The sequence below is a fragment of the Mustela lutreola genome, chromosome 9 (assembly GCF_030435805.1).
Source record: "Mustela lutreola isolate mMusLut2 chromosome 9, mMusLut2.pri, whole genome shotgun sequence".
NCBI classification, from domain to species: Eukaryota; Metazoa; Chordata; class Mammalia; order Carnivora; family Mustelidae; genus Mustela; species Mustela lutreola.
The window spans coordinates 66628545-66640014 of NC_081298.1; the positions used below are offsets into that span (position 1 = coordinate 66628545).

An 11470-nucleotide genomic window follows, 5' to 3' on the forward strand; every position below is an offset into this window, starting at 1 on the left:
GAAGAGATCAGCCTGGAACCCGCAGCCCAAGAGCAACTTGCCAGGTGGCTCTGCACCCCACAGAGAGCGAGAACTCTTCCCACTTCCCCTGAGCCCCAAACAGCACCGAGGCAGGAGGGGAAACACTGCTGGTCCCATCCCTCCCTGAATGGACAATGGGTCTGCTGCTACAGGGCCTCCACTGCAGTCCTGAGAGACTGGCAAGAAAGGAGAAGCTCCACAGAGACCCAGGCCGGAAGCCAGACCCCTCCACAGGGCCCTGGCGACGGGGAAGCCACCACTGCCCTCAACTTCCACTCCAAAATGCTGGGCGGTCAAAATGTCAGAGCTGCTCCTGGGCCACCCAGGGGCTTTGCCAAGCAAGAGAGGGTGCTTCCCTTTGGCCAAGGGTGTTGGGGATGTTGAGGGATGTGCCCAGGCAGAGCACATGACGCGGACTAAAGCAGCCCAGCACACACTCATGTTCATCATTCCCTCTCCCTCCCCCTCCCTCTGCCAACAACCAAAGAGGCCAAGGGGGAAGCAACCTCCTCTGGAAGGCCAAAGGTCATCCACAACAGTCATTTTCTATGTTCCCTAATGTGAAAATTGGGCTAATGTTACCTACAGCTTTGAACCTGACTGAGGTCAAAGAGACCAAGAGCAAGCACAGACTGGAAGTTCCCACTCAAGGGAAGCACTGATTCTGTTAGTCAAATACAGTGAGTGAACATTCTGAACCAAGATTATGGAGAGAAAGTGACGTTTTCCAGGGCTGTGCACTTCCTCCTCAACCCTTCTTACGTCCCCAAGTGGAAGAGACTGAAACCTACAGACCGCACTTGTTTCTCAAAGTGCACACAGAACACCTAGTTTTCCGAAGTCTCTCTCCCGTCACTGGGCACACAGGCTCTGACGGAGAAAGGACACCATCTGATACCACAGGGCTTGTGGAGCAGGGAGCACTGGACCGCGTCCATGGGTCCAGTGGTGGGGACTGTGGGAATCCTGAAGTAGGAGCTGGCTCCATACCTCGGGGTGAGAAGGTTCCAGCATCTGGCATCTAGTGGAATTTCTATCAACTCCAGACATAATACACTATTCTCTTCCGCCTGTGACCCCCCTCCCCCAACAAAGCTGCCCAGAGTACAGTACAATAATTTCTTGTAATATTTATACCCATTTACTATGAGTGAAGAACAGTGTCAGCTGCTTTTATATACAGGAAACAGTTTAAGCCAGTCTACAACACTGCAGCACAGTTTCGAATTATCCATGTTCTTACTAGATCACAAAGAAGGTTAAGTACAGCCAGAATCACATGACTAGTAGAGCAAGGTGGAGATCTGAGCCCAGGCCTCTTTGGTTCCAAAGCCCGTGGGCCTTTCTCTGTCGTCTGTGAGGCTTAAAAATGTCTCTCTATATGTACACGTGTGTGTATGCATGTCTATGTGTTTACTGATCATTACTGTTATCATAAGATTAATCTGATACTGATTCATACAGGCATGAGAACTTAATGACCAAGAACAACACAGGAATTTCTTATTTAACACACATGAACAGATACCGGGTTCAGACACTTCTGTGCTATCATCAGCCATGGCAGACGTCTATCTTAAATTTATTCTTTTGTAATCCCTAAGTGCTTAGCACAGTGCTAGGTATACACTAGGCACTCCTCACTTCATCCTGTTGATGATTACTTGCTAAGATTGCTTATTAGTAATAAACTCTTAAACACTGAAAGATGAATTATCACTAACTTTGATCTAAAAGGAAAAGTTCCAAGCACTCCTGGGTGGCTCAGTTGGTTAAGCATCTGCCTTCGGCTCAGGTCATGATCCCAGGGTCTTGGGATCAAGTCCTCCATCAGGCTCTCCACTGCTTGTGTGTGTGCTCTCTCTCTGACATAATACATTTTTAAAATCTTTAAAAAGAAAATAAATAAATAAAAGGAAAAGTTCCAGACATTGGGAAAAAAACACTAAGGGGCCCTAATACACATCTTGGCCAACAGAGTAGATGTCCCACCACTGGGTCAAAACAGTAATAGTTTGATGCCATTTGGTATGTGTCTTACAATCTCCGCTGGACACAGCAATCATGAGGACATATGGGAAGCCCTGGTTTTGTGAGGGGCTCAACTTCGGGTGATGATTAGAATCTGGGTTCTCTCCTCTGTAGCAGTAGCACACGACCCCCACTCAGAGAATGGCTGTCCAGGTTCCAGGTACTGAGTCTACAGACCCACAAGGACTCTAATCATCCCAGGTGGCATCTCAGCCCACCTCAACCGGGGGCAAATTCAGACCCAGGTCATAACCCCAGCAATACCTGTCAGTAGCTGTGTGATCTGAGGTCAGCTACCTAGCTTCTCTGAGCCCCAGTTTCTCCATCTACAGAGAAAGACTATCACTTAGCTCATGGGAAAAAAGAATATTTCACGTGGCTGCCCCAAGCCTGATATGCAGAAGAAACTCAGTAAATATTAGTTGGGTTTGAATGTGCACAGAACAGCTCTGACATACACACATCCTTTTGAATAGGGCTCGTGGTCAAATGAATGGTCATGGTGACAAGTTAAAGGAGGAAAGGGAAGAGGTGGTAGTGAGAGAAGTTAAAATTAGAGATGATATTTAAAAACCAGTCTCCTTTTCAACCAACGATTTCAACCTGTTATTTATCAACCCGTCCAGCTCAAAAGTTGGGTTTTACTTAATGGACTGTGTTCTGCCTCTTGCCCTCCATACGTTCTGATAGAGTAACTAACAGCTACAAGGCAGGCACCCAAATGGGGCTCTGGCAAGCTAAGGACTGGTTGTACTGACCTGGGTGGCCTCTGGCACCTTGCACTGCCCACAGTTTCTCTATCCTCAGATGCTTTTCTAACTTAACAGCTTAGAAACCAGAAGCCACATCAAGACACCCTCTGCAAGGCATTTTTCGGAATCCAACCTGGTACAACAATTCTGAAATCCAAATCTAGAAAAGCTACAAAGAAAAGATCCCCTTTATTGAGCACCTACCCAAGTGTGCCAACTCAGTGCTGAGCATCTGGCACAGTATAGGAACAGGGTATGTTTTCCATTCTAAGATAAGGAAACTGCACTGACACTTGCCAGAACACTCTCTAAGCCCCTCAGCTGTTCACATGTCCTCAAGGATTCAAGTCTGCACGACACGTGGAAACTTCTGCCCAACCCTGCATGTCTAATAACAGGGCTGGATTCTGCAAAACTTCATTACAGGCAATCATCCCACCTCCACAGCAAAAGTGGGTCTAGGAAGAGGGACAGGGCAAGAGGAGAGCCACCTCTGCTATGTTAATGGTCAGAGGCCGCCAGGAGGACTGCGAATCTTCTTTCTGCACAATAATCTCTCCCAAAGAAAACCCAGTCACCTGGCCTTCCTACGGAAGGGAAGGGGGAGGGGAAAAAAAAGCTCCTCCTCCAAGATTCATACTGAACTCCTAACCCTTTTTCCTCCTCCCTTCCCCGGGGAGTGGCTGGATGGTGGCTGTTTCTTTTCTTTTTTTTTCCCTGTGGTCCTCTGGTAACACCACAAATTACGTTTGCAGGGACTCGAGTCCCAGAGTGCAATGATGTTGTAATAAACAGAACCGGGACCAAATGCCTTCCCATCATATTAGATGATGCCATTTCGCACCAATCAGGCTCCTCCGGCAGGCAGACCACTCACCAATAAGGGACCAGACAGAGGCTGCGAGGGGGAGACCTGGTCATCTGCAACTAAAAATAAGGGCGCTTCTTGATTGGCCGCTTCCACTTTGCAACAGGAGTTGGGACCCACACACCAGGCACCGTACAGAAAGCACACACAGGCAAAAACTTTCATAGCCCAGGGGTTCGCATGGGGTGGGCAGGGATGGGTTTGTTGTTAGGGTGGGGTTTTTTTTGTTTTTGTTTTTTCCTTTTCCTAATTTGCTGACTTAAAAAAGAAATAATGTCTTGATCCAGACGGACCCTTCGAAGACACACCCTCCTTCCTAGACATCTCAGTTTCCAAAGGCCACGTACAGCCACCCTGAATTGAGGAAAGGCAAGGGGGTGTCGGCCAGGGGCCAAGACACTCACCTGTCCGGCCGTGTCATAGAGTCCCAGGAGATACTGCTTGCCCCCTACGGTGACGCTGACTGCAAGGGCAGAAGTGGGGGCGGGGAGAGAAGCTCCATTATCCCGGGTCTGGGGCAATCTCGCTCCCCATCAGGACCTGCTTTTGGCAACCCAGCCGGAGGCATGCGGGCGCTCCCCGGGAGATGTCACCCCTTCTCCCTTGTGCCGGGCTCACTGTTTAGTGGCAGCGAGGACGGGGTGTGATGTGGCCCCACTTGCCCACTCCCTTCTCCCAAGTCCCCTAGCCACGTCTCGACCAGTGCCCCAAGTTGTTTCCCCCGGGGTTTGGGGCAATAAGGAGGAGCCCATGGGAAGGTCAAGAAGGTCGGCCCAGGCAGTCGGAGGGTTGGGAAGTGTGGGGAGCCGGGACTGACAGGGGGTGGGGCGGGGTAGGAAGAGGGGTCTCCCCGGCCCCTACAGGGAGGGCCAGAGAGGAGGCCTGGGGGTGGGGCTGGGAGCCCCGCGTAAGGCCGGGCTGTGGGGAGAGTGCGGAGCGCGCTCGGGGGAGGCGGTGAGGGGGCTCCGCCAAAGTTGTTCCAAAGTTCCCGGCCCGGGGAGCGGCCCCTTAGTCAGCAGTTCCGAGGCTTACCTGCGTAGTGGTCGAAGACGGTGGGCACGTACTCCTCCGGGAAGGCGTCGTTGGCATAGCTCATGAGTAGGCACGTCTTGCCCACCGCCCCGTCGCCGACCACCACGCACTTGAGCATCAGAGCGCCGGGCCCGTGAGCCATGCTGCGGCCGGCCGGCCTCCGGGCATGGTCCCCCCGGAGCCCCCGCCCCGGTCCCGGGCTCAGCCCCAGCCCGCCTGGGGGGTCCGCCGCCGCCGCCGCTCCGCGCAGCAGGGCCGCCCCCCCGGCCCCATGCAGCGGCTCCCCCCGCCCGAGGGGAGGGGGCGGCGGGCCCGGAGCGCTGCCGCCGCCTCGGTCGCTGCCCGGATCCCCGCCCGGGCCCCGGTCGCCTCGCCCGCCCGCTGCACCCACCGCTCGGCGCCCGCGCCCTCTCCCCGGCCCGGCCTCCCCAGGAGGATCCGCTGGATCATAAGACTGGCCGGCCCCGGGGGAGACAGCAACTTTGGGGAGGGCAGCGGAGGGGAGGGGCCAGGCGGCTCTCCCCGCCCCGCGCCGGCCCGGGCCCCCTCCCGGCTGGGCCCCGGAGGAGGGCGGGCCCAAGCGCCACCCGGAGAGCCGGCCGCCTGCCCAGCGCCCCCGCCCGCCGGCTGCGCGCCCCGCGCCCCGCGCCCCGCGCCCCGCCCGCCGCTCGGGCCTGCCGGCTCACCCTAGCTTGACTCCCCGCGAGCGCTGGGGAGGGGGCGAGGGGGAGGAGCCACGGAGTAGCGAGCCGGGGCCGGAGTCTGGGCCGGGGGGCGGAGGGGGGAACTGGTGGGGGGAGGGGAAGGTGAGGCTGGGGGAGGTGGCCGCGAGGGAAGCGCTCGGGAGGAGCCGAGGGCTCCTCGCGCAAGTGGCCGCAGCGCCGGGAAGCGTCCAAAGGCCCGGGTTTGGAAGAAGCCGAGGAGGCCTCTTGGGGGGAACCACGACGACTTCAACGGTGACGCAATAGTCATGCAAAATTATACATAGATATTTAAACTCCACCCGGAAGGCAGAATCTGTCCTATCGGCCTCTAAGGGCACAACAGAACTAGAAATCCGGGAAGGAAGAAAGGCCAAGAGGGTTTAAAAAACAATTTTTTAAAGGTGTTTGGGGTGATGGGGGAGGGGTGGTGGCGGCCCCACAGCTGGAGAGTAGGAACTCGGGCTTATTGCTTGGTTCCCCATCCCACCACCACCCCCAGGCTCTTCACAGCACGGAGCTTGAATCATTTACTTTGAAACTGGTGACTAAGGGAGTTACAGCATCTTGAACCACTGAAGCCAGCCCCGGCCAGCCAGCAAAGGGAGACCCAGCTGGCTCTGGACACGGCAAATGGATCCGTGCTTCCTCTGGAGGCAGCATCCTCAGAGGTCCTTCGAAAGTGTGAGGATGTGATCCATGAGGAGTGATACTCTTATTCTAAGACTTGCCACTGATCCTGGGGGGGCAACCCCTGATCCCTGCCTGGGAAACGCTCGGGAACACCATGTGGCCAGGTCCTGTTCACTGGCCTCTCCTGCTGCCCTGACCATGAGGCAGTGGGTGGAGGGCAGGGGAGAGTGGGTACACTCCACCCTGACACCACAACCCCCACCCCCTGCTCGCATGGAGAAATCGCTTTCTTTCATTGATTCACAAGATTGGAAAATGCTACTTTGAGAGACTGTGCAGAGGTCAACTGGACCATCTGCCTTAGTGCTCCCTGGGGTTATAGGTAAGCAAACAGACTTAGAGAGGCAAAGTGGTTATCCCAGAGGCTTCCAGCTAAGTCTGGCGGTCAAAGACCAGCACACTTCGGGGAATGCCTCACTTCTTGGGCCTCAACTCCCAAACCCCTGGTCTGATTTCCACTATCCCAGAAAGACTTGCTAGATTATTGGAAGGTCCTTGTGCAGTCACACTGAACATCTCCCAAGACCCCTCCATTTGGGTCTAAGTGTGGGTATAGCCATTGCCTCACTGCTTTAGGTTATGTAGGGAATCTGGAAGATAATTTGTGTGTACTGAATGACAGGTTAGGGAAGGCAGTATAGTGCCTTAAAGTCAGATCTTGGTTAAAGGCCAGTCTCTGGCACTTGCTGTGAAAGGGTAAGAAAGGAGGACTTGCCCCCTTTGCATACAAGACCATTGCTTTAGGCAGCTTGTGTTCTAAAAGGTAAGTCTATCAGAAGAGGTTAAGGAGCTCCCAGAGTACCACCTTCAGGGAAAATCCATTGGATCCCAGCTCTGACACTAGTTAACAATGTTAACCTGAGCATGTCACTTCTCTTCTCCTGGCCTCAGCTTTCCCATCTATAAATGTGAGCTTCTCCGTAAGGGTGGAATCAGGTCTTGCCCCTGAGAACCCTGGAGCCCTTTAGAACGTGTCCCACCAAATCCTGGTAAAAGCTTTGGGACAAGGAAAGAAGCAGTTGCTGGAGACACGGGGAAGGCTCCTGTGAAGAATGATGAGGTGTGTTCTGGGACTGGAGGAAAATGGCATCTCAGAGGCTTCCCCTGTCCAGGACTTCCTTCTCTCAGTTCTTACAGTACTCCTTAAAGGGGCAGATACTCACTAGGGAGCCAGGGAGCTGGAGCATTTGCTCCAGAACCTTGAAAAATGGCAGGGAACCCAGGTTGTTTACGCTCTGGGAGAAGCTCTGGGAATGTCAGAGCACCCCAAGTGGTGAATTGATGTTGGATGAATCATGGAGTGGTGATTTCATTGGCGATGGTGACCTCATCCCTTTGACCCATCAAGAAACCAAAATGGACTGCCAGGAATACTCAGAGCTCTGGGCTGATCCCACCAGTTGTGCATGTGGAGTGCAGTGGGGGTGGGGTAGGAGGGACTTACCCTGGTCAGCCCACAGATGGGTTAGCTGGAAGGACCAACCAGATCTCAACAGAAAGCTTACTTTCCTATGAGCAAAGAGGATAATGTCTCAAGTGGCTAAAACAAAAACAAACCAACCAACCAACCGAAAAGCGCAAACAAAACAAAACAAATAACAACAACAACAGAAAAACAGAAAGCAGTTGTCCAATTTTGGGATTGGAAGGACAGGAAGCAACTTTGTTTCTAAGCATCCCACAGACTCTGTGCTTGATTTTCTGCCTTTGTGATGGCAAGTGTCAAAACACACAGAGGTCTGTGTGAGGACAGTGAAATCTTTCCTTTGTCTTCTCCTCTTTTCCCCCTACTCCTTCGTCTTCAATGATTCACCCAGGGTTTCATTTCCCAGTGTTTACTGAGGTCCAGTAGATGCCAGGCTGTATTCCTGGACGTGGGACGAGGAGCTGGAAAGCCACAGTCGCTGGAGAGGGAGGCAGAAACAAGCTGATGAGTGAACTGGTGATTACTGTATAACGTGGTCAGTGCTATACTGGAGCCTAAGGAACAGCCTTCTGGAACTGCAGTAAAGGCTGTTAGGACCTAACTGTAGGTGTGCTGAGGAAAGATTTCCAGGAGGGAAATCACTGGCCTGGGGTTTAAGAGGCTAAGAGGAGTAAGATAAGAATGACTGGGAAAGATAGCCCTGCCCAGGTTAGGAAGACATAGCACACAATTTGGGGGGATTGGTGAACCCTCTAGAGTGAACAGATTATAGGATTAATGATGCAGGGAAGCTGTTTTGTAGTAAATTGGGAACTAATTAATTAAATTAACTAATTAATTTAATTAAATTTGCAGAACTGTGCGATATGCCCAGGTATTGTGTGGGTACTTGGTACTTATCTATGTGGGTTGTCTTCTCTGGACACCCACCATACGAGATAAAATTTGTAGAGAACATCTGCTGGGTTGTCTGCTCATCCAGAATGGACCATTTTCTTCTGCTAAATGTTCTCCCTCATGTATTCCCTATGATCATGCGGCTTAATAGAAGCGGCTATCTTCTTACACCTGTTTTTGACCCCTGTTGATCAGGCCTGGGTGGGTGCCTGATCCAAGAGGGGACAGTCAGAGCCCTTCCTGAAAGGACTGACTGAATTTGGGATTCAAAACAGGAGTCTCCCCTGTTTTGCTAACTAAACTAGAATGTGAGCCTGGAAGCTGTTGGTCATTCATGTTTCATGTTTCAGCCCTTCACGAAATAGCCAGTCCAAGAAAATAAAGCCAAAATGCAGAAAGAAGCAAAAACGGAACTACAGATCCTCCCTTGCCACCATCCCTGAGAAAGAGCAGAGATGATACAGGCTATTTGTGAGTTCTGTTTCTCGTTATCGCTGAGACCCTGTTGTACCACTGTTCTTCAGTTGGTCCCTTGACTTCATGAGTTTCTCCTTCTTTTTTGCCTAATGAGTGTGAGGTCGTTTTCTATCACAGGTAAGCAAAGGAATCCAGCCTATAGTTGAGATCGGTGATGTGCAGAGAAATGAAGAAACGAAGAAATCGGCCCAAAGTCACACAGCTAGATTTCAAAATGATCTACCTTCAAAGCTCAGCTATTTCCCACATTCCACAGGAGGGAGGCATCAAAAGTTTTTCAATAGGAAAACGACAAGTTTAGAGCTCTCTTTTTAGAAGATCGCTGTGGTGGAGGTATAGAAGATAAATTTGGAGGGCATGAGAGTGAAGGCAGAGAGCATGAGAAGGAGCGAGGTCATGAAAATCTGAACCCAGCATCGCTGTGAAAATAAAGAGGAGACCCTGGGGATCGGGGCTCTGTAGAGGACAGAATCCACCCGGCTTCGTAACAGCATGTGGAAGAGGAGGCTGATTCTGAGGCTTCTGTGTTGTGTTGGCATTGACCTTCTCCCTCTCTTTTGCTTTGCAATCTCCTGTCTTTATTTTCTCTACTCCTTCATTGGGCTTCCTGCCCATTTTTTAAAATCTTTCCCGTCTCCTATTACCTAACCATGCAACCAACTGCTTAAACCAAGTTGAGAGTAGAACTCCAGAAAGACAGTAAGGTTCTACAACATATTCATTTTTTAAGTCATTTTGTTTGTGTGCCCTCACATCTGCCCCAGAAATGGAAAAATGGATTCCAGTAGATCATTTGGTGTCTAGGCTAGGATGCTTTGGGTTGCAATAAATAGAAAAGTCAACCCAGTTGGCTTCACCAGCAAAGGAAGCATTTGGGGGCACCTGGGTGGCTCAGTGGGTTGAGCCACTGCCTTCGGCTCAGATCATGATCTCAGAGTCCTAGGATCAAGCCCTGCATCGGGCTCTCTGCTCGGCAGGGAGCCCGCTTCCTCCTCTCTCTCTGCCTGCCTCTCTGCCTACTTGTGATCTCTCTCTATCAAATAAATAAATAAAATCTTTAAATTAAAAAAAAAAGGAAGCATATGGACTTCTTTAGTCGAAACATCCAGAAGTCACTCGAGCTTCAGGCATGACTTCTCAATATTCTGACTCTATTTTTATTTATGTCACGCTGCCCAGAAGGAGGGAGAGCTTCTTTTGACTCACTCATTGCACAAAATTTGGATTTTTTCTGATCAGATCAGCTTAGTTCATCCCTGAACCGTCCCTTAGTCATGCTGGCCAGCAGGATGTCAGACGGTTATTGCCTTACATGTAGGCCACTGCCCATCCCTGAAACCATCGCTGTGACACAGAGTTGGGACTCCCCTGACTGAGCCTACTGGGACCAACCAAAGGCTAGAGTTTCTCTCCCACTGAGATTCTGTGTCTCCCCCACAGTGGAGGGCAGGTACGGGGGTGATGTGCACTGGGAGGCAACCAACAATTCAGTTCCATCGGAATTATGCACAACATTTCTTGGGCTCCCCTAAGCTATCCTAGAAATAAAGAACTTTAGGAGAAGCAAAATTCAAGGGAAGGAGGAAGTAAGAGTTACCCAAGTCAAATCCATGATTTGTTCCATATTTCAGTGAGTTGGTTTGTCAATAAATAAACTTGTGCTCGCTCAGACCGCTAATTCTTGGCTTATAGTAGGGACTCTTCTCTACCCTCTGAATCTCTTTCTTAGAATTATTGGTGAAAAAAAAAAAAAGAATTATTGGTAAGGAGGTAGAATGGTTATCATCCTTTTACCTGGGCCGTTCTTGTCTTCTGTTGCATTTCTTTCCTCCACACATGCCCAGTATTTCCAGTCTGAAGCCTTTTCTCTCTCTAGGCCTCTCCTGCTTCCCAGACTCCCCCTGTCCTATCTTCATAGCATCATGCCATATGCTATACCCATTTCTCTTTTCCCTCCCACCACTAAAACCTCCTGTCAGCATCCTTTTTTCTTAGGACTCAGACATGATGTAACTTGCATAGGGTTTTTTTTTGTTTTTTTTTTTTGTTGTATTTAAAGCTAAGGTGTTGGGGGCACCTGGGTGGCTCAGTGAATTAAAGTCTCTGCCTTTGGCTCAGGTCATGATCCCAGGACCCTGCGGTCGAGCTGCGGTCGAGCTCCACATCAGGCTGTCTGCTCAGCAGGGAGCCTGCTTCCTCTTCTCTCTCTGCCTACTTGTGATCTCTTTCTGTTAAATAATTTTTTTTAAAAAAATTTAAAGCTAAGGTGTTAGTAATGGCTTAAATGTTACAGCATTTATTAAAGGTCAGTCAGTGGTCCTTAATGATCAGAACAATAAATAAACCCAGTAAGATTGGCTCACTTGGTTTTCATTTCTCATTATACTTCTAGAAAACAGCTAGATCTCTTTTTTTCCATTTCATTACATACCAGAAACTCAAAAGTATGCCCCAGCCTCTGAGAATTTTGACTCAAGAACCATTAATAATATTTTGCCATCTTAATTCCTGTCTTCTTCTGCAACCTAAGGTCAGAAGGCCAGTCATTATAACCGATGGGGTTGCTACCAAT

The 11470-nt window shown here is 50.7% G+C and overlaps 1 protein-coding gene across 1 annotated transcript in view; it reads right to left on the minus strand.

Moving 5' to 3' along the window:
- Nucleotides 1-5305, minus strand: part of RHOQ (ras homolog family member Q) — a 39376-nt gene extending 34071 nt beyond the window's left edge. The window contains exons 1-2 of the mRNA XM_059134560.1: nucleotides 4705-5305; nucleotides 4077-4135 (exon numbers count right to left, since the gene is read on the minus strand). Coding sequence (XP_058990543.1) covers nucleotides 4077-4135; nucleotides 4705-4846 — 201 coding nt within the window. The 5' untranslated portion in view covers nucleotides 4847-5305. The remainder of the gene's footprint in view (nucleotides 1-4076; nucleotides 4136-4704) is intronic.
- Between the last annotated feature and the right edge of the window lie 6165 nt (nucleotides 5306-11470).